Source organism: Macaca nemestrina, chromosome 1, assembly GCF_043159975.1.
Source record: "Macaca nemestrina isolate mMacNem1 chromosome 1, mMacNem.hap1, whole genome shotgun sequence".
Classification (NCBI taxonomy): domain Eukaryota; kingdom Metazoa; phylum Chordata; class Mammalia; order Primates; family Cercopithecidae; genus Macaca; species Macaca nemestrina.
In genome coordinates this window covers 208189609-208212324 of record NC_092125.1, presented here as the reverse complement: position 1 = coordinate 208212324, position 22716 = coordinate 208189609, and the positions used below count along the sequence as shown (strand labels likewise).

General features: G+C 47.0%; 1 protein-coding gene and 1 long non-coding RNA gene across 9 annotated transcripts; one reads left to right on the top strand and one right to left on the bottom strand.

The window, feature by feature from the left end:
- Positions 1-493: 493 nt before the first annotated feature.
- LOC105494483 (stathmin 1) lies at positions 494-7418 on the bottom strand. Of its 6 annotated transcripts, none has more exons than XM_011762930.2 (5): positions 7328-7418; positions 5209-5283; positions 4190-4362; positions 1399-1590; positions 494-1007 (listed from the first exon to the last, which is right to left on the bottom strand). In XM_011762930.2, exons 2-5 carry the CDS (start codon positions 5219-5221, stop codon positions 936-938), a joined length of 450 nt encoding a protein of 149 aa, XP_011761232.1. In that variant the 5' UTR covers positions 5222-5283; positions 7328-7418; the 3' UTR covers positions 494-935. The 6 variants fall into 6 exon arrangements, with proteins under 6 accessions (XP_011761232.1, XP_011761230.1, XP_070954338.1 ...); XM_011762928.2 differs by lacking the exon at positions 7328-7418 and adding an exon at positions 6931-7044; XM_071098237.1 differs by lacking the exon at positions 7328-7418 and adding an exon at positions 6278-6302.
- Positions 6492-21663, top strand: LOC112428987 (uncharacterized). Of its 3 annotated transcripts, none has more exons than XR_011624608.1 (7): positions 6492-6631; positions 7573-7805; positions 13025-13142; positions 13674-13780; positions 15050-15206; positions 20552-20724; positions 21526-21663. It is a non-coding gene; the product is annotated as an uncharacterized lncRNA (long non-coding RNA). The 3 variants fall into 3 exon arrangements; XR_011624605.1 differs by having other exon boundaries at positions 20547-20724; XR_011624606.1 differs by lacking the exon at positions 13674-13780 and having other exon boundaries at positions 20547-20724.
- The last annotated feature ends 1053 nt before the right edge of the window (positions 21664-22716 follow it).

Genomic DNA, 22716 nt, shown 5'->3' with positions numbered 1-22716 from the left:
AGAAATAATTAAGGTTCCCTTTAGTCATTTCACAGGAGTTGCTACAGCAGCACATAAAGTTTTATTAATATTCTGATTCTCGTGTCGTCGTTTTTATGGCAGGAAAGGATGAGGACATGCCCCACCTGTAATGTAGAGCAAGCAAACCACCAAGTAGGACCTTGAGATTCTCTCTAAACTGTTCTCTAGTAACACGCTTGTGCCTTTAATCTGCCTTTTAAAAGGGACACAGAACAAAAAATGCTTGTTTGCAAATAAACATCTGAAAGAATATAGTAACAGCTGACCTGGGCTGAGGCATCCAAACAAAGCGGCCATTGTGGAGGGAGACAATGCAAACCACACTGGGGCAAGAAACTGAGGGCAGAGAACGTGCGGTCATTTGTGCCTTGGTATTTCTACCAGCCCCAAGGCCCCATCTGGAACAAGTATCAACCAGGAGGGTCTCTATGGCTTGATTTATTAACCTAACTCGAAAGAAGTCACTGCCACCAACAGCACTGTGCAGTTTTATTAACCATTCAAGTCCAGTAGCATCTGGTAAGATTGGGACAGAATTGGGATTGAAAAGTGAACAGATATTCAGCATCTAACAGTTCAAAAGAAGCCACTACATACTCTTTTCACAAATATGTTTTCACAGAGCCAATACAGTACTAGCCATTAACCCAGTACACCAAGTGTACTGAAGTAGAAAAGATGCAACAAGAAAAATAGCTACATTAGAAAGACCAACACTTTAGAAAAAGAGTAAAACACTTTTAGTTTCTCCCCTTTAGCCCCTAAAACAACATCTTACAGTCTGAATCTACCTATACAGTCCTACATTAGCTTCTAAAATATTTGTCAGGAGGGAAAAAATAAAATGACACTGGCCAGTACAGTCTTTGGATATTTAGGAAGGGGATGGGGAGAAAGTCAGTTGTCAGAGCAAATTAGTCAGCTTCAGTCTCGTCAGCAGGGTCTTTGGATTCTTTGTTCTTCCGCACTTCTTCAATGTGCTTATCCTGTAAAGGAAGGGTAAGGTGTCATCAGTCAAAAAAAAAAAAAAACCTGTCAAGTCACGACCCCCAGCCCCCACCTCAAAGAGGCCCAACACAACCTCGGTGCATATATTACAGCCTGTGGGAACCACAAAATTTGAGTTCTGAGACATCATCGAATCTCCTGGGTCCCTTGTAAAACCTAACAAGCTGCATACTGGTCTTCGAAGGACTATGCAATTATGCTGGGAATTACTGACTATTCCATCTTAAAATATACCTTTCATTTAACATGTTAAGCCCCAAATGGATGACAAAAAGACACCAAATACCTTTTATCAAAGCACTTAGTTCAAGCCAACTAATTGGTGCATCAAACTCCAGGCTCAACCCTTTTACAAGGTAAGAAACCAACCTTCTCTCGCAAACGCTCCAGTTTGGCAGCCATTTGTGCCTCTCGGTTCTCTTTGTTAGCTTCCATTTTGTGGGTCAGTTTCTCTTCTGCCATTTTACTGAAGTTGTTGTTCTCTTCTATTGCCTTCTGAAGCACTTCTTTCTCGTGCTCTCGTTTCTCAGCCAGCTGCTTTAAGACCTCAGCTTCATGCGACTGGAAATAAAAAGTTTAATAGGCTAGGCACTTTGAAATGTATTCAGGCTGGGGGTGGTGGCTCACGCCTGTAATCCCAGCACTTTGGGAGGCCAAGGTGGGTGGATCATTTGAGGTCAGGAGTTCAAGACCAGCTTGGCCAACATGGTGAAACCCTACCTATACTAAAAATACAAAAATTAGCCAGGTGTGGTGGCAGGCACCTGTAGTATCCAAGCTACTTGGGAGGCTAAGGCAGGAGAATTGCTTGAACCCAGGAGGTGGAGGTTGCAGTGAGCCGAGATCGCGCCACTGCACTCCACCCTGGGTGACAGACTCTGCCTCAAAAAATAAAATGTATTCAGCATTAGTTAAAATTACAATAAAAGTCAAAAGGGGCAGAAAATAAGGTCCGGTTTAAATAATACCGAGGTTAGGACCTGAATTATCCCTATCATACTGTAAAAATGGTATTTTTTCTAGTATTTGTATTTAACTTTGGAAAACTGCTTATCTGTTCAGAAATCTCTTACCCAATTAGTCCTTAAGGAAATCCTTGTAAGATTTACTGCTTAATGGTATCTGGATGACTTAAGGAATATGTACTTGGGAGTGGCACTTTTATTGTAAAGAATTTCTTTTTTTTTTTTTTTTTTTTGAGACGGAGTCTTGCGCTGTGGCCCAGGCTGGAGTGCAGTGACCGGATCTCGGCTCACTGCAAGCTCCGCCTCCCGGATTCACGCCATTCTCCTGCCTCAGCCTCCCGAGTAGCTGGGACTACAGGCGCCTGCCACCTCGCCCGGCTAGGTTTTTTTTGTATTTTTCAGTAGAGACGGGGTTTCACCGTGTTAGCCAGGATGGTCTCGATCTCCTGACCTCGTGATCCGCCCGTCTCGGCCTCCCAAAGTGCTGGGATTACAGGCTTGAGCCACCGCGCCCGGCCTAAGAATTTCACTATTTAACTTCAAAAGCTACCCAAAGAAAACTAGCTCATTGTAAAAATTTTAACCATAACTGGATAAAACAATGATAGGAAATGTAAGACTAAGCCTGCAGATTACTATTTAAGACAGAAAAATTTGTTTCAAGGAAAAGTCTTCTTAGCTTTTGTCTCAGGAAACTGCATTAATTACCAGACCATACCTTGGTATGACCCCTTCAACAGAACAGCTTGTTCTCAAAACACATTCAGATGTGTTTGGAACCACTGACTTGCAGGATAACCACAGAGCATCTGCCACTGGTTCTATTGATTCTCTTCTGCCAAATCCTAGTCATGATGGGAGTTTCACTATATTTAGCCAGTTACTATGTAAAGCACAGGCTAATGACTACAGGGCCAGGGTTGATGTCTAAAAAACTTTCCACTGTCCAACCTTTGGTTGTATTGCTTCCTCCTACTCCATGAACTCACACTATTACATAGAAGCATAGAAGACGACTCTTAGTGTAAGCACTGTGGCTCTTTGGGCGGGTGTGTATGTGTCCTACAAATCACACTATGCTGGTCTGGGGAAGGTTATTACCCTTACCTTTTGTGCCTTACTTGCCCCAACTTTAAAATCAATCCGGCCGGGCGCGGTGGCTCAAGCCTGTAATCCCAGCACTTTGGGAGGCCGAGACGGGCGGATCACAAGGTCAGGAGATCGAGACCATCCTGGCTAACACGGCGAAACCCCGTCTCTACTAAAAACACAAAAAATTAGCCGGGCGAGGTGGCGGCGCCTGTGGTCTCAGCTACTCGGGAGGCTGAGGCAGGAGAATGGCGTGAACCCGGGAGGCGGAGCTCGCAGTGAGCTGAGATCTGGCCACTGCACTCCAGCCTGGGCGACAGAGCGAGACTCCATCTCAAAAAAAAAAAAATAAATAAAAAATAAAAAAATAAAAATAAAAATAAAATCAATCCAATCAGGGTTGGGAAAGGGAGTTAAATGAAAAGTTATGTACAGTTGTTAATGAGTAACACCGAATGGAAAGAAACACACCAAAATGTTAACACTGGTTGCTTCTGGGAAGTGGGATAATTAATACTTTTAATTTCCATTTATAAATTTCTGTATTTTCCAAATTTTCTACAACTAGCATATTTATTGATTCTTCAAATTAGCTTTTAATGATAGTTACTTTATAATAGAATTGCTTAGATATAGATAAGAAAAGCTACCATGATACCAGCTGAGCAACACAATCACACTAGCAATTTAAAATGTTTTTATTGTACAACTCTCAAAAAACAAAACCAAAGTGCCAAAGAATCATCTGACAACATATCTTTTCAAAGAGGAAGCACAAGCTTCGATTTAAGACAGACCAGGGCTTAAATTCTGACCCCAACACTTACTAGTTGTATGACTGCAGAAAAACGACTTAACATTCCTGAAACTGTTTCTAATTTCCATTATTTGAGGCAACACCATGTATTAAAGGAGAAAAATATAAACAAAAGAGCTGGCACATAACAGGAGTTCAATAAGTGAGGACTGGTATTTCCTTCCAATCACTGGCATATGTAATAATCACAGTGTAGCTACAATTCTGTTTTCTTCTTGTTAATAGAAATAAAACTGATCTGCCCATTACATAAATTAATATCCTGCTTTCTGTGAATTGCTTCGTTTACCTTGCGTCTTTCTTCTGCAGCTTCTAATTTCTTCTGAATTTCCTCCAGAGAAAGATCCTTCTTCTTTGGAGGGGAAAGGGGGAATTCTGGAACAGATTCTTTTGACCGAGGGCTGAGAATCAGCTCAAAAGCCTGGCCTGAGGCACGCTTCTCCAGTTCTTTCACCTGGATATCTAGAATTGATTATATTTATAATTCAGAAAACCAGGATTCTCCTATTCTAATAAACAGTACTATAATTTTCTAAAACCCAAATCAATTTAATGTATTAAATTAGGGCTGATGAGGAAAGTTGTGGTTTTTTCCCCTTTTTATTCCTATCAGCCTACTGACACTAGGGGAAGATGTGTTTGCAGCAAGATATTATCTAAATACCATTTCCCAAGGCCAGGTACCATGACTAATGCCTATAATCCCAGCACTTTGAGAGGCCAACATAGGAAGATCCCCTGAGCCCTGAAGTTTGAGACCAGCCTTGGCAACAAAGGGAAAGCCCATCTCTACAAAAAAAAATTTTTTTTAATTAGGTGGGTGTGGTAGCCCATGCCGATAGTCCCAGATGCTCTGGAGGCTAAGGTGGGAGAATCGCTTGAGCCCACTTGAGCTCCAGAGGTCAAGGCTGCAGTGAGCTATAATTAAGCCACTGCACTCCAGCCTGGGCAACAGAGTGAGACCCTGTCTCAAAAAAAAATAAAAATAAAAACCATCTCCCAGAAAAACAAACCTCAACATTTTTGGATTAATAAATACTGTTTTGAGACATCAGTGTCTGACAATCGCTTTCATAAACAAAAGACTTGTGCAAACTCCACAATTTTGCTTCAGACTAAGCCAAACTGTCTAATAAACAACTATGAGCTCTTGGCACATTCAAGTGATAATCATTTTTTAATTCTCATATTCATAAAATAGGTTTTGGATAAGACCATAAGTGCCAAATCAAAGGTGAAGACCTGAGCCATCTCAATTTAAAATCATAAGCCCATCACAATTTCAGCTTTTCCAAATAGATTACCTACCAGAAGAAGCCATGGTGAATAGAAGACAAGCGACAGGCAGTGTATTCTGCACAATCAACTGGGATAAGGAAAGCCCTGAAAATGATTTTCAAAAACATGCAATCACTTTCTTTGCCTTTCTATATGTCATCAACCAAAAGAGATCTCACACCACATCTACATACATCGTCAGAAAAATCACTACGTAGAATAAAGACGTCATTAACCACGAAAAAAATTATCAAAATCTAAATGAACATATTGGGAAATATGACCTGAATATGATATTGGTTGCAGAAAATCAAGTTAACTGAGTTTGCTCGTTCATAAAACTCGGATTTTTAAAATCAGACGAAGTCACAAGGGTGAAGGATCTTTCTCCCCCATAAACTCTTTAACATTTCCCCGAAACTGTAAGAAGATATTCCAGATTCAACTCAACAGTGCCCCCGGAGCCATCTTAATACTGCCTACAACTCATTGTGTAAATGAAATACCCACCCCTGCTTTGTCTGTGTCTGACGTGGTGGATAAAAAAACGCCCAAGCTAATAGTAACCAATAATGTTGAACTCCTATTGTCCCTCAGGTTTAAGCTCCCTTGCCCAACAGCAAGCAAAATGTTATTGAACCTCTAGATTTTTACTTATAATATTTGCTGCCGTTATGTCATGAAAAATGCTGTATCTCTTGATCTTTTTAAGATTATGATTTTTGTAGACCCCAGCTAGTACCAAAAACGTAGGATGACAGGTTGCCAAAAGCTAGAAATTTAAACCAGAGACAGCGACAAGATTTAGGCAAAGCAGAAAATTAGACGCAGCACCGGACCCAGGATGGGCGTGGTCCTGGTCCAGACGAGAAGAGGACCAGTCGCCTCCGGCCAATCAGAGCACGCCCTGCGCTCCGGCCCCTGGCCCCGCCCCCTTCCTCCCCGCGCCTTTTCGAATCTCCCCGAACTCTCAACACCCCAGAGCCCGCGCGCGTGGGAAGGGGAGGGGTGGGCGGGGCTAACGGTCCAATCCGGGTAACTCCGCCCCTGCCTGACTCCCCCCGCGCAGACACCCCCCCCCAACTCCCGCCAAAATCACCTCCAGGCCGCCGCCACCACCCCCGTCACAGTTCACCGGGTGGGGCAGGCCCTGGGAACAGGCCCCCGGGTGGCCCCGCGGTGGGCTCGTCACCGCCTCCCGCCGTCCCTATGCCCAGCCTGCCGCCATCCAAGCTGTCCGCCCGTCCGGCCGCGAAGACAGAAGAACCCTCGCGGGGACCGGGAGCGCCGCCCCTCAGTCACCAGCTGCGGTCGCCAGGGGACGGTCGCGGGGAGGGTCGCGTCCCTGGCTGCCCGCAGTTTGGCCCTAAAGCCGCTGGTCCCGGGGGGCGCCGCCCCGTCCCTTCAGACAATGGGGACCCCGGCGGGGCCCGCAGGGAAGAGAGGGAGTGAGGTAAATGAGGGCCCACGCCCCCTATTGTCTCGTCGACGGCACCCCGGAGCGGACTCCGGGTGCTCGCCCAGCCCCCTGCCCACGAACAGCCGCGCCCCCAGACAGCGGGGACAAAGGCGAGGCTCCGCCCGAGCCACACACAAAGCGGAGCGACCCCCGCCCACCAGCCCCTCCGGGCCCCGCAGCCCCGCCCGCCGCCCTGCAGCAGGGGGTCGCTGCCACGGCCCAGCCCCTCCCGCCGACCGGATCCCTCTTGTTGGCCGCAGCCAGCCACCGCCTCCTCCGAGCCCCGCACCCACCTGCTCGGTCCGAGCCGCCTGACCACACTCTGAGCACCAACAGACCCGGGCGCGCACAAAAGCGCCAAACAGCGGCACGTGACCTCCCCGCGGGGCTCCGCATTGGCCGAGAGCGGCGGCACGTGCCGCCCCCGCCCCCAACAACCCGCGTGGAGCCCCGCCCCCCGGGACCCCGAAGCACCCCGGGAAGTGTAGTCCTGGCCGGCAGGGCAGGAGGACAATGCGGGGGGTTGCGGGACGCCTGGGGAGCATCCCCAGGTGTGGGTCTGGGGCTGCGGGGGTGGTCTCGCCGTGGAAGAGGGAGTGGCAGTGGACCCCGGACTAGGTCCGAACCAGCTCCCCCTTCTCGAGAACAAGGGCAGGGCGGAGCAGGCGTGGTGGTGGGGTCCTTCCCTACCTTTCCAGACCTTGGCCGCCTGGACCCCGCCTTGTAAGAGCCACGTGCCCGCCTCGCCCCAAGGGCAGCACTCAGAGCAGTGCCCCTTCTAGTGCCCCACCCACATGGGTACCTAAGACGCCCGAGCCCCTGTGACAACACAATGCCACTCCACGCCCTTGCGGGGCCCCCTGCCCCCGGCGCCCTACACCGAGACCGGCGTGTCACCCATATTGTGACATCATCGTAATTTCTAATCCACTCAGCCCACAGGTCGCGGGCGTGTCCCTTCCCTCGCTGTGTGCGTTCTTGCCAGCATCCTCAGGTTCCCGAGCCGGTGACCAGGGACCTGTGTGGGAAAGCGTGAGGCTCTGGAATTTGATCGCCTTTGGTCTAACAAAGCCACTCAGCTTAAATGCAGACTCCATCTGTTCTGCCAAGCCTTCCGCGGATGATAGAGGAGGAAGAGCAATAGTCGTTCTAGACTACACAGATTGCAGTTAAGTGTTGCTTTTGTTCTCAGAGCACGTGCTCCCCAGAGCAGCACTGGGTTCCTTTTAAAAATCAAAAAAGGAGCCACAAGGTCGCTGTTCCCCCTGACCTGGATAGCTCAGAACCTCAGCAGAGGCACAAAGGAAATTGGTCTGACTGAGGCTTAGAATAACTGGCCCTTTCTCCCACAAGAAGAGGGAAAAAAATAAATGAAATGTACATGGTCCCCGCCTCCTCCCATTCTCTGACCAAGACTGTGTCCTCCGTTGGTGGTCAATACACCAAGGCACCTGCTTTGAGATCTTGACTAAACAGAAGAGGTATATTTATTTTATTAATGGGCTGCATCTCCCCAAATCAAGAAATAAATATGACCAACCTTCCTGAAACAGCCGTTCTAATTTAGAAAGACTCTCATGCCTAGTTAGCCACTAGGCATGTGCCAGAGATAAAATACAACTAAGAGGTGCCCGAGACAATAAAAACTGGATCATACAAGCAGCAGCACACTACACAAAGCAAACAATTAGCAATGCGCTGTTGCCTGAAATATGCTTGTTGCGGCACTTTTTCCAACAATCGCCCTTGTGTGGGGTCGGCCTCCCCCCGAAGCCAATCTAAGTGGTTTTCACTTAGCCTGTGAGCAGGACCAGGAATAATTCAGATTCTGAGCATTGAAAGGCTTCTCAGACCAAATTTGGCTTCAAAATGGCTAGGTGCTTCCATCTGTCATTTTTCTGAACAGAGTCTCAGAAATCATTAGAAAAGTTGGAGAGGGATGGGGATGAGACCCCTCAGGAAAGCGACAGATAGGGAGGCAACACAAATGAGCAAGGAACCCAAGCCCAAGAGGTCCTTACCCACTAAACAGGCTTTTTATCTTGAAGTCTTTGTATTTGATCTGGAGGTTCACGGAGGAAAGTCCCACTCATTTAATGCATTTTTTTAAGTACAATAAATTGCCACACAAAAATCTCACATTCCTATTAATGTTGTGACAGAAAAAGGAAATCTTTCAAAATACTGATTATTTTAAAGCACTTACACTGCTTCCCCCCACCTTTTCTTTCTCCCTAGAGCAGATGTCTATTTCCATGGAAACCATAGCAAGGAACGTAGATGTTAGAACTCATGTCGATTTTTAATCTTTTTTAGCAATGCCACTTGGCTTCTGGGTTTGTTGGGAGATGCCTGGTTCGGCCAGTCTGTGACAATGTCCCGAGCTCCTCACAGCTGCTTGAGGACTGAGAGGGCTGGGTTAAAGTTTCCCCTAGAATGAGCCTATGAATAAAAAGGTGCTTTTGAGGTGGGATGATTCCTGTCCTTTTATTATTATTATTATTATTTTACTTTAAAAAATTGAGACAGGGTCTCACTATGTTGCCCAGGTTGACCTCGAACTCCTGGGATCAAGAGATCCTCTTGTCTCAGCCTCCCAAAGTGCTGGGATTACAGGCATGAGCCACCGCACCCGACCTGATCCCTGTCCTTTAGGGTGGGGCTGCCATTCCGAGAGCCAGATCACAGCTCATTGTCAGCTTTTGTGGGTATCCTATATAAGCCTTGGAATAGGAAGGGCTTTCAGCTGTAAGGAGAGACAACAGCTTTGCCACTTCACTTTGGAGAGGGGCAGAATCGCCCTTTTTGAAAGCTTCCTAAAACGAACTTCAAGATCCACTCTCTTCTGAAGTGGCAGCAAGGAGTTAATGTTCACATCTTGGAACTGTCTATCTTTACCCATGAGAATTATTTTTGCCTCTGCTCAGATGGTTTGGTTGGATTGTTATGGAGCTGGCTGTGACTATGGAGCCACACAACGAAGTGGAGATATGGCAGTCATCCAGCTTATTTGATCTGTGTAGACAGCTAAAGGAGAGCTCTTCAGGCTTCAAAGTCCAGAAGGAATGTCTACACTGATCGAACGGCGGGCCAGGCCGTTGTCAGATCTCCTCTCCTGCCAGACAGCCCGGCAGCCTTTGTTCATTGTTGGCCTTGAGGCTGCAGGGTTTGTCTCCCACATGGCGCCTCCAAGTTCCACAGCTGCTTGTGAGGCCTGTCCTTGGCCAAAGGGTGTCGTGGGAGAGAGAGGTTTGCTTGTTGTCCCCAGTCTCTCTGTTCCCTTTGTCCCCTAATCCTCAAGCACTATGCTCTAACACTCCCTTCTCTATCCGAAACCTGTCTATGAGTCTGCTATTTTACATGTCAGTCTCCTTCACTAGACCATTAGGTCCTAGAGGGCAGGGTGCTGTCTTTCTCTTGGTATCCCTAGTGCAGTGGCCATCCTCAGGCCTGGCCCAGGATGGTGGCGCCTGAATGTTTGCAGAGAACTTTGGGAAAGAACAACCTCTCAGCCAGGCATGGTGGCTCACACCGCTAATCCTAGCACTTTGGGAGGTTGAGGCGGGCGGATCACAAGGTCAGGAGATCAAGACCATCCTGGCTAACACGATGAAACCCCGTCTCTACTAAAAATACAAAAAATTAGCCAGGCGTGGTGATGGGTGCCTCTAGTCCTAGCTACGCAGGAGGCTGAGGCAGGAGAATGGCGTGAACCTGGGAGGCAGAGGTTGCGGTGAGCTGAGATAGCACCACTACACTTTTTTTTTTTTCTTTTTTTTTGAGAAGGAGTCTCGTTCTGTCGCCCAGGCTGGAGTGCAGTGGTGCGATCTCGGCTCACTGCAAGCTCCGCCTCCCAGGTTCATGCCATTCTCCTGGCTCAGCCTTCAGAGTAGCTGGGACTACAGGCGCCTGCCACCACACCCGGCTAATTTTTTGTATTTTTTTAGTAGAGACGGGGTTTCACCGTGTTAGCCAGGATGGTCTCGATCTCCTGACCCCATGATCCGCCCGTCTCGGCCTCCCAAAGTGCTGGGATTACAGGCTTGAGCCACCGCGCCCGGCCAGCACCTCTACACTTAAGCCTGGGTGACACAGCGAGACTCCGTCTCAAAAAAAAAAAAAAAAAAAGAACAACCTCTCTTATCCTTCTGTGAACTTCTGTCTCTTCTGTGATATTAGACACCTGAACTCTATGGGACAGGTGAAGGTTAAATGAAATAATGTAAATGAAAACACTTAGCACAACGCCTGGCACATTTAAAGTGCTGAGCACTTGTTAGGTATCATTGCTAGAGATGTTTCCTGATTGCTGTAGATTATTTTATTTTTATTTTTATTTTTTGAGATGGAGTTTTTCTCTTGTTGCCCAGGCTGCAGTTCTCCCGCGATTCTCCCGCCTCAGTGTCCTGAGTAGCTGGGATTACAGGCGTGTGCCATCACGCCCAGCTAATTTTTTGTATTTTTAGTAGACACGGGGTTTCATCATGCTGACCAGGCTGGTCTCGAACTCCTGACCTCAGGTGATCCACCTGCCTTGGCCTCCCAAAGTGCAGGGATTACAGGCGTGAGCCACTGTGCCTGGCCTGCTATAGGTTATTGAATGAGTGAATGACTATTAGACTTTCACCCTTTGATGGAAATTGTAGTTACTGGGTTAACTCTTCCCATGGGGTTAAATTCAATTCATTTAACACTTTAAATAGGTAACACATTCACATGGTTTAAAAATAAAGTATAAGAAGCCCTTCTTATCTTCCAAGTTCTCTACCAACCACTCCCCCACCATAATCTCTGCTAATCAGTTTCCTGTGTATCCAGGAGTTTCTTCATGTGTACACAAGCAAACTTGTAAGTATGCATTCATATCCCCTCTCTTTTTATACACATGATAGCCTCCTATAACTGTTCTTTGCTTAGCAGTTTTCACAACAGTACATGTCAGGGTCTGGGTGTGGTAGCTCACACCTGTAATCCCAGCACTTTGGGAGCTCAGGGCAGAAGAATCACCTGAGGCCAGGAGTTTGAGACCAGCCTGGGCTACATAGCAAGAACCTGTGTCTACAAATAAATGAAAAAATACAAATAAGTAAAGAAAATTAGCTGGCACGGTGGCATGGGCCTGTAGTCCTAGCTAAGGTGGAAAGACTGCCTGCAGTGAGCCAGGATCACCCACTGTTCTCCAGCCTGGGTGACAGAACGAGACCCTGTCTCTTTGTTTGTGGAGTCAGAGTCCTACTCTGTCACCCAAGCTGAAAGAGACAGGATCTCATTCTGTCACCCAGGCTGGAGTACAGAGGCACCATCTCGACTCATTACAACCTCCGCCTCCTGGGTTCAAGGGATTCTCCTGCCTCAGCCTCCTGAGTAACTGGGATTACAGGCACATGCCACCACGCCCGGCTAATTTTTTGTATTTTTAGTAGAGATGGGTTTTCACCATGTTGGCCAGACTGTCTTTGAACTACTGACCTCAAGTGATCCACCCACCTTGACTTCCCAAAGTGTGGGAATTACAGACGTGAGCCACCATGCCTGGCCAGAGACCCTGTCTCTTAAACAAACAAACAAAAACCATGTCAGGGGTCTTTTCCCTGTTCATACATCAAGCATTTCTTTGATCTGGTGTCCATGGTATGAATATTCCAAGATGCAGTTAACCAGTGCTCTATCTGTGGCTCTTAGGTTACTCCCAATTATTCAGAATAGCTCACCATGCTGTAATGAATGACCTCGTTCATATGGCATTTCCCATGGGTGTGAGTATATCTGCGAGACATATTCCTAGAAATGGTATTTCAGGGCTAAAAGGCAAGCACATTTGTAATTTGGATAGTGCCAAATTGCCTTCCACGTTGTACCAATTCAACACTCGCCATGTGGCACTTTAATTCATTATCTCAACTCATTCAAAAATGATTTGAAAGGCTTTGTCCCTAGAAATGTCAGGCATTAGAGAAAAGGAGGGGGAGGAACTGAAATCCCAAGAAAGACATGGCTGTCAATTCTGTCTATATTAATAACTCCTATAAATATTTGACAAGCAACAGGCTGATCTCAGAACAGCTCTGGTGCCTGCACTGTGGCACCCGTCTCAGTCCTGCTCGTGGCTGCAGTGAGATTTGAAGTGCACCTCCATTGGAAGAGATTGGACTGCGCTGAGATTGGAAGTGCACTGTGAGACTGGAAGCTTTCTGAAGGCAGGGTCTTTCTCATTGCCGTGTCTCACTCCCCTCCCAATGTGCCTGGCACAGATCTTATTTAAGTAATTCTAAGATGTATTTTTCCCCACATTTTTTGATCTTTGAAATCAGTTGGTCCTCATAAATAGCATGTCATAATTATTGACAGCTTTTTATCTTTTTTGTTGTTCTTGTTGTTTTGAGATAGGTTCTCACTTTGTCACCCTGGTTGGAGTGCAGTGGTATGAACATGGCTCACTGCAGCTTCAACCTCTCAGGCTCAAGTGATCCTCCTGCCTCAGCCTTCTGAGTAGCTGGGACAACAGGTATGTGTTGGTTAATTTTAAAAAATTTTTTAGAGATGGGGGTCTCACCACGTTGCCCAGTCTGGTCTTGAACTCCTGGTCTTAAATGATCCTCCTGCCTTGGCCTCCCAAGGTGTTGGGGTTACAGGCATGAGCTGGTCCAGGCACACCTGGCCTAGACTGGAATCTTTTAAATGTTAATAGCACACATAGAATGCTTACTACACAGCAGCCACTGGTCTAAACACTCCACATGTACTAACTCACTTAATTCTCATGACAGTCTTATGAGGTATTATTAGCCTAATTGAAAAGATGAGGCAATGAAGGTGACCAACTGTCCTGGTTTGCCAGGGACAGAAGGGTTTTTCCAGAACTTGAGACTTTCAGTGCTAAAACAGGGAAAGTTCCAGGCAAGCCCAGATGAGTTGGTCATTCTAAATAAAGGAACGGATTCAGAATGCCTTTTTTAGAGGGAAAAAAATAATAAAATAAAGAAAACTGAGGCATGGAGAGATAGTACCTTTTTAAAGGTTTTGTTTTTGTTTTTAGACAGAGTTTCGCTCTTGTTGCCGAGGCTGGAGTGCAATGGCGCAATCTCGGCTCGCCGCAACCTCCACCTCCCGGGTTCAAGCGATTCTTCTGCCTCAGCCTCCCAAGTAGGTGGGATTACAGGCATACACCACCATGCCCGGCTAATGTTGTATTTTTAATAGAGACATTTCTCCATGTTGGTTTCTTTACATTGGTCAGGCTGGTCTCAAACCCCCAACCTCAGGTGATCCACCTGTCTCGGCTTCCCAAAGTGCTGGGATTACAGGCGTGAGCCACCGTACCCAGTCTCCTTTTTTAGACATGTCAAATGGGGTCCTTGTCCTAGGCCCTACTCTTTAGAGGGCTGCACCCTAATCCTCCTCCAGTTGTGTCCCTCCTCACAGTTCCCTGGGGCCAAAGAGATGTATACATCTGGAGACTGTGCACCCCTTCTAGACCACCCTCTCAACACAGGACTCCAGAATTCCCCGCCCAAATCGCCCAAGTTCACTTTCAGCATCTGTGCCAGCCCCTTTCCTGGTTCCATCCCCCCAAAGGCAAACTTCCTGCCAGTGAGTGCACCCCTGTACTTAGAGCTGGCTATTTGAAAGGGGTGTGGACAGAGCCTGAGCATGTGGGCTGGGGAATGCACACAGGAATGAGAAGAGAAGGGAGCTGGCTCTGCTACATTCCCACATGGAACTCCGGGGAATCCAAGAATTCTCAACTCAAAACCTAGCTTTCTAGGTTGTTATGGAGGTATATTTGTCAAGGTGGGAGGATAGAACACGTATTTTTAAAAAATAGTTTGTTAGTTTGATTTATAACTCTTAACTACTTAGCCATATGGTATGTGGGCTTCCCTTCTATACTCCTGCCCTGGGTCTGGCAAGCATTAGCAGCAGGTTTGCAGCAAGATTAGATCACTTGTTCGACTAGGCCACACAGAAGTGGCAGAGCTTTTGTAGTCTGGCCCTGACTCTACGCTTTCAGCTATCACTCTAAACTGTTTTATCAGGCTACCCCTATGATTTTACGAATAGGGGAGAAAAGACCAGAGAACTCTAGACATTTGCCCAACGTCACATGGCTAGTTTGTGTCATGTCAGGGGGAATTTAAATCCTGTCCTTTATATGATGCAGCAGGTACTGCTCAGTTACTATTCGTATGAGTGTGGGCACGTGACTTCCCCTTTTGGGGCGTGTGTTCCATCATCTGTGAAATGGGAAGAATGCCCCTACCTCATAGAGCTGTCAGGACTAAATAAAACAATATATGTAAAGTCCCTAGCATTGTGCCTATACACAATAAACCCTCAGTAAATGACAGCTAAGGTATTAGCTATCAAGCACAGCTCTGATCATGCCATTTTCTGCTTGAAAACATTTGACAGATTCAACTTTGGGATACATGACATGAGAGAAGCAAAAATTTGTGAAACCTAAAAGAAAAGACACCCTTCCCTGGCTTAGAGTCCAAGGATTCCTGGCACAGCAGCTAAAACCGTCTGTGAAGTCACTGCAGGTCTTCATCTCCATGAGGACCTCCAGGTCAGTCTTCCTCAAGGACCTCCCCCTCCTTTTCCCTGAGATTCTTTTTTTTTTTTTTTTTTTTTTTTTGAGACGGAGTCTCGCTCTGTCGCCCAGGCTGGAGTGTAGTGGCCGGATCTCAGCTCACTGCAAGCTCCGCCTCCCGGGTCCTGTCTCAGCCTCCTGAGTGGCTGGGACTACAGGCGCCCGCCACCTCGCCTGGCTAGTTTTTTGTATTTTTTAGTAGAGACAGGGTTTCACCGTGTTAGCCAGGATGGTCTCGATCTCCTGACCTAGTGATCCACCCGTCTCGGCCTCCCAAAGTGCTGGGATTACAGGCTTGAGCCACCGCGCCCGGCCTTCCCTGAGATTCTATGATTCTTGATGCATTTGAAAAATCTGTCGTCTTGGGCCGGGCACGGTGGCTCACGCCTGTAATCCCAGCACTTTGGGAGGCCGAGGCGGGCGGATCACAAGGTCAGGAGATCGAGACCACTCCTGGCTAACATGGTGAAACCCCGCCTCTACTAAAAAAAATACAAAAAATTAGCCAGGCATGGTGTCAGGAGCCTGTAGTCCCAGCTACTCAGGAGGCTAAGGCAGGAGAATGGCATGAACCTGGGAGGCGGAGCTTGCAGTAAGCTGAGATCGCGCCACTGCACTCCAGCCTAGGTGACAGAGCAAGACTCTGTCTAAAAAATAATAATAATAATAACAAGGAAAATCTGTCTTCTCAAAGAGGGATGGTTATAGAGAAGCACAACTAAGACGAACAGAAGAGCTCTGTAATCACTGGACTTAGCCAACAATAGAATGGACTGGGACCTCTTCATGAATGAGATTCTTGCTATGAGACGTGTGCAGACAATCATCAGAAATGTTGAACTGGGATTCTTGCATTAGAAAAGAGGTGGACTAAATGACCTCTCTTCCTGCTTTAAGGTCCTTTTTTAATGAGATGGGGAGAGGCTCACTATATTGCACTAAATAGAACAAACAAAGCCTACCCAATTGCACAATATAAGTTCAACTAGGAACAAAATATAATGAAGAAAATGCACCAAAATATTAGTTCTGGAAAGAAAATAACAATTGAGTTTGCTTTCCTTCTTTATATTATCCTGGATTTTCCAAACTTCTTAAAATGAACATGTATTACTTTTATTAATGACAAAAATTGTATATATATATTTTTCTTTTTGAGACGGAGTTTTGCTCTTGTTGCCCAAGCTAGAGTGCAATGGCACGATCTCGGCTCACTGCAACCTCTGCCTCCCAGGTTCAAGGCATTCTTCTGCCTCAACCTCCCAAGTAGCTGGGATCACAGGTGCACACCACTACGCCTGGCTAATTTTTTGTATTTTTAGTAGAAACGGGGGTCTCACCATGTTGGCCAGCCTGGTCTCGAACTCCTGACCTCAGGTGATCTGCCCGAAAGTGCTGGGATTACACGCATGAGCCGCTGCGCCTGGTCCCAACAATTATATTTAAAAAATAAAAGAGACTTTTGTCTTCCTTACGCATCTTATGTCCTGTGTCTCTGAAACCTCTATAACTCACTCTCACTCCTCCCACTGCCTCACCAAGTTTCAGCTTTATTGGACTATTGGCAGCTCCCTGAAAGGTTACATGCCTATATGCCCCCCTGTTTTGCTGACACCAGCTGCCTTAGTTCAGGCTGTTGTAAAAGAACAACATTGACTGGGTAGCTTAACCAACATTTATATCTCACAGTCCTGGAGGCTGGGAAGTCCAAATTCAAGGCAGCAGCAGATCTGATGGCTGGTGAGGGCTCTTTTCCTGGTTTGCAGAAAGCCATCTTCTTGTTGAGATGGCTGAGAGCACAGAGAGATTCCATGTCTCCTCTTTTTATATGGGCACTAATCCCATTCATGAGGGCTCTAGCCTCATGACCTAATCACCTCCCAAAGGCTCTACTTCCAAATACCATTACAGTAGGCCATAGGCTTCAACATATGAATGTGGGAGAGACACAACATTCAGTCTACAGCACCAGCCCTCATAAGGCCTTGAGTACCTTCGCTTCAGTCTATATTGAAATTCTCTCCACCTTCAAGGTCTTGATTAACCTCTCTGTCCCTCACCACTATGCTGCTATTGCAGCTATCCATATACATGTCTGTCCCTCTCACTAGTGAGTAAACTCCTTCAGGGCAGGATCCTATGTGATTCTGTCTTGCCATCCCTGCAGTGCCACAAACAGACACTCTGTAAGTGTTAAATCATTCAGCCAATGTCTTTTTGGCCACTGAACAACACTTAGGGCTAAGGTCAGATGGCATATCTGAGTGTATATTCTGCAGTCTAGTCCCTTGCAAATTCAAAAAGACTATTCCAGTGACATCTCTTTCTTTCTTTTGTTCTTTCTCTCTCTTTCTCTACTTCCTTCCTTCCTTCCTTCTTCTTTCTTTTTTGACAGTCTCACTTTGTCGCCCAGGCTGGAGTGCAGTGGCACAATCTAAGCTCACTGCAACGTCTGCCTCCTGGGTTCAAGTGATTCTCCTGCCTCGGCCTCCTGAGTAGCTGGGATTACAGGTGCGTGCCACCACGCCTGGCTAATGCTTGTATTTTTAGTAGAGATGGAGTTTCACCATGTTGGTCGGGCTGGTCTTGAACTCTTGACCTTGTGATCCACCTGCCTCGGCCTCCCAAAGTGCTGGGATTACAGGTGTGAGCCACCGCGCCTGGTCTCTTTCTTTAAAAAAAAAAAGAAAATTTTTATTTGTTTTTAAATTTCAATTGAAATCAACCATTTTTGATTTCCAGAGAGTTGCAAAGATGGTACACGAAGTTCCCATATGCCCTTCAGCCAGCTTCATTTGATGTTAACATCTTACATAATCATGGTACATTTATCCAAACTAACAGATTAACATTGGTATAATACTATTAACTGAATGGCCGAATTTAATCGGATTCCCAAGGTTTCCACTGGGGTCCGTTTTTGTGTTACAGGATCTAATCCAGGATACCGCCTTGCACGTAGCATCTTGTCTCCTTAGCCAGTGACATTTATTTTAATGAGGAGGCCGGGGTTTGGCTCTTGTCCTCTGCTGGGTTTCCGGTGCTCCTTTTTTTCTTTTTTTGAGATGGAGTCTCGCTCTGTCGCCCAGGCTGGAGCGCAGTGGTGCGATCTCAGCTCACTGCAAGCTACCCCTCCTGGATTCATGCCATTCTCCTGCCTCAGCCTCCCGAGTAGCTGGGACCACAGGTGCCCACTAACACGCCCGGCTAATTTTTTCCATTTTTTAGTAGAGACAGGGTTTCACTGTGTTAGCCAGGATAGTCTCGATCTCCTGACCTTGTAATCCGCCCACCTCGGCCTCCCAAAGTGCTGGGATTACAGGCGTGAGCCACCGCGCCCGGCCAGCTTCCGTTGCTTCTGATGGGTAGATGATGGGTAGCTTGACGCTTCCTCCTACATGAGGCTAAAATGATCTTCATTTTAGATCTACTCTGTTTCTTCAATGGGCTCTTGTGGGCCTAGAAACGAGGGGGAATTACTAGTTTAATTCACTAAATTTCTGGGCCATTCCGTAGCCCATTTTTCTATGGCTTGGCACAGAGCTTGATCCTAGTCACTTAAAAAGCTTCCAAGCAGTTGGCATCTATCAGCAATCTTAGCAATTCAGTGAGAACAGAGGTTACAGCTGTCACAGGAAGTGGAAACGAAGGCTGCTGATAACACACCCATTCTGAGAGGGTGAAAGTCTACACGTTGTAGAATTCAAGCTGGGAAGCTGGGGGTGGCCGGGGTGTCAGGTGGCAAAGGGTGGGATGCTGTGCAAGAGAAAATACAGGAGGGGAAGAAAAGCAGATGTGTCATTCATTAGAACTCCACTGATTTTTTTTTTTTTTTTTTTTTTTTGAGATGGAGTCTCACTCTCTCGCCCAGGCTGGAATGCAGTGGTGCGATCTTGGTTCACTGCAACCTCCGCCTCCTGGGTTCAAGCGATTTCCCTGCCTCAGCCACCTAAGTGGCTGGGATTAAAGGCGCACACCACCACACCCAGCTAATTTTTCTATTTTTAGTAGAGACAGGGTTTCACCACGTTGGCTAGGGAGGTCTCAGACTCCTGACCTTAAGTGATTCGCCTACCTCAACTTCCCAAACTGCTGGGATTACAGGCGTGAACCACCGTGCGGGCCTGGAACTCCATTGATTTGTAGACCTTGGGGGCTTATTGCTCTTAGATACCAAGACCTCTTTCAGCTAAACCCTTGCATGAATGAGAAAGCAGTAATGCCCCAGGGTGGGTGCAGGCCCCATCCCTCTGCAGGATTACTAGGCAGCCTCCCAATTGGTCCTCAGTCTGACCCTCCCACCAGAGGAGGCGGCACCAGAGGGGACAGAGCAGGCAGTACACTGGAGAGTGCAGGCCCCAGCCCAGCGGGAGGAGGAGCATGTTCTGTTGATACCTTTAAAAAATAATAATAATTTCCGGCTGGGCACGGTGGCTCACGTGTCTAATCCCAACACTTTGGGAGGCCAAGATGGGAAGATCACTTGAGCCCAGGAGTTCGAGACTAGCCTGGCCAATATGGTGAAACCCCATCTCTACTAAAAATACGCCATGGTGGCGCACACCTGCAGTCCCAGCTACTCGGGAGGCTGAGGCAGGAGAATGCTTGAACCCGGGAGGCGGAGGCTGCAGTGATCCGAGATTGCACCACTGCACTCTAGCCTGGGCAACAGAGAGAGATTCTGTTTAAAAAAAAAAAAATCCTACTTTTATTTCAGGAGGTACATGTTCGGATTTCTTTTTCTTTTTTTTTTTGAGACGGAGTCTCGCTGTGTCACCCAGGCTGGAGTGCAGTGGCCGGATCTCAGCTCACTGCAAGCTCCACCTCCCGGGTTTACGCCATTCTCCTGCCTCAGCCTCCCAAGTAGCTGGGACTACAGGCGCCCACCACCTCGCCCGGCTAGTTTTTTGTATTTTCTAGTAGAGACAGGATTTCACTGTGTTAGCCAGGATAGTCTCGATCTCCTGACCTCATGATCCGCCCGCCTCGGCCTCCCAAAGTGCTGGGATTACAGGCTTGAGCCACCGCGCCCAGCCCATGTTCGGATTTCTTAAATGGGTATATTGTGTGATGCTGAGGTTTGGAATATGAATGATCCTGCCACTCAGATGGTGAGCACAGTACCCAACGGTTAGTTTTTCAAGTCTGTTTTCTTCATTACCATAGAATAGCGCCTGACAAATAGTAGGCTCTCAATACGTATTTGGTATATGAACCAGCCAAGTGCATTAGGGGCTCAGAGCACAGTGGTTGAGAGTGTGGGCTCTGGAGTCAGGGTCTCTGAGTTCAAATCTTGATTCTGCCTCTTATCTTCAGCACAGTTTTTAGGATAAGTACCAGAAAACTCAGCCCAGAGGAGAATTTGTTGCCTTTGATGCTGATTGTCCGTTCATTCAACAGAAGGTTACTGGTGAACCATGAGGTGTCATGTCTTGTACTAGGTCCTGGAAGTACAGGAAGAAAGAAGGCATGTCCCTGGCCTCAAGAGCACATAGTAAGTAGACAATCAGCTCAGAGCACTAAAGGGGCACAGGGGGACAGAGGCTAACCCAGGCAGCGGAAGGGAAACAGGGAAGGCCTCCTAGGGGAAGGGGCGGCTGAGTTGATGAGGCCTGAAGGAAGCTTGCAGGCAAAGAGGAAGGGGGAGAGGGTGCCAGGAAGAGGAAATGGTACAGCCAAATGCATAGAAGAAACCAGCCTAGAGCAGTAGGTGAACTGCAAATAGTTTGCCCTGTCCCTCCAGCAGGTTTAAAGTTGAGGGATGTTAAACCTGGATTTGAGACAGGGGAGGGGATCTGGGGCAGCAGCACCAAGGCCCTTCCTTGTGAGGTAGGAGGCAGGACTCGACACTGAACCAGATTCAAGACTAGCTGACATGCCCACCAGTGCCATGACAGTTTACCCATTCTCTAGCAACAACCTGGAAGTTACCACCTTTTTTCTAGAAATTTCTGAATAACTGGCTGGGTGCAGTGACTCACACCTGTAATCCTAGCACTTTGGGAGGCTGAGGCGGGCAGATCACAAGGTCAGGAGTTTGAATCCAGCCTAGCCAGCATGATGAAACCCTATCTGTACTAAATGTACAAAAATTAGCCAGACATGATGGCACACGCCTGTATTCCCAGCTACTTTGGAGGCTGAGGCAAGAGAATCACTTAAACCCGGGAGGTGGAGGTTTCAGTGAGCCAAGATCATGCCACTGTACTCCAGCCTGGGCAACAGAGTGAGACTCTGTCTCAAATAAAAAGAAATTTCTGAATAACCTGCCCCTTCATTTGCATGTAATTAAAAGTGGATATAAATGAAACTGCAGAACTGTCCCTGAGCTGCTAGACTCCACTCTCTTCTCAGTGGGAACCGTCACGGAGCTGTAACACTGCTGCCTCAATAAAGCTGTTTTCTTCTGCCACTAGCTCACCCTTGAATTCTTTCCTGGCGGAAGCCAAGAACTTTCCCCAGTGGAGCGCCAATGTTGAGGCTCCCCTGCCCTGCAAAGCTTGCAAGCCCTTCGGGGTAGAGTGGGGAGCTAGGACTTTAAGGATGACCATCTAGAATCACAACATTGCAGGTTCTTTGAGCTGAGGGACCTGATGGGTCACACGGTCACTCTTGAATCCCTTCCCTGCATGTTGAAAAACTAAAACCCGAAAAAGTACAAAGAAGAAAATAACAATTATTCATATTTCCTATCACCTGGAATTAACCACTGTTTACATTTTGACATATTTGTCTCCAGTATTTCATGAACATGCAGCTTAAAATTCCTTAAGTAATATATGAATGTACTGTCATTTTTATTTTATTTATTTATTTATTTTTTGAGACACAGTCTTGCTGTGTCTCCCAGGCTGGTGTGCAGTGGTATGATCTCAGCTTACTGCAACCCCCGTCTCCCGGGTTCAAGTGATTATCCTGCCTCAGCCTCCTGAGTGGCTGGGACTACAGACACCCACCACCACGCCCGGCTAAATTTTGTATTTTTAGTAGAGACGGGGGTTTCACTGTGTTGTCCAGGCTGGTCTTGAACGCCTGACCTCGTGATCTGCCCGCCTTGGCCGCTCAAAGTGCTCGGATTACAGGCGTGAGCCACTGCACTCGGCTGTCATTTTTAAAAATAAAATTAGAATATTACAAAGAAAGCTGAAGTTGCCTCTCAGCTCCACTTGCTATCCCAACTCCCTCTCCAGAGACAGCCACTTGGATGAATTAGGAGTGAACTGAAAAGAACTGAACTGAAAAGAACTGAATTGAAAAGAACTTTTCAGTTTTTTTTAAATGCTTTTATGTATGTTTGAATGTAATCACAGAATATCCACAGTTCTGCTTAACATGTTACAAAAATTGTATTATATTGTATGCATTATTCTGCAACTTTCTACTTTCTTTTTTTTTTTTTTTTTTTTTTGAGACGGAGTCTCATGCTGTTGCCCAGGCTGGAGTGCAGTGGCGCGATCTCGGCTCACTGCAAGCTCCGCCTCCCGGG

Excerpts from the sequence above, each read along its gene's own strand:
- LOC105494483 (XM_011762928.2), bottom strand. The coding sequence starts at position 7,033 with ATGCGGAGCCCCGCGGGGAGGTCACGTGCCGCTGTTTGGCGCTTTTGT. Across the intron at positions 4,363-5,208 it reads ATTCACCATGGCTTCTTCTG|ATATCCAGGTGAAAGAACTG; the intron begins GTAGGTAATCTA and ends AATCAATTCTAG. Across the intron at positions 1,008-1,398 it reads TGGAGCGTTTGCGAGAGAAG|GATAAGCACATTGAAGAAGT; the intron begins GTTGGTTTCTTA and ends CTTCCTTTACAG.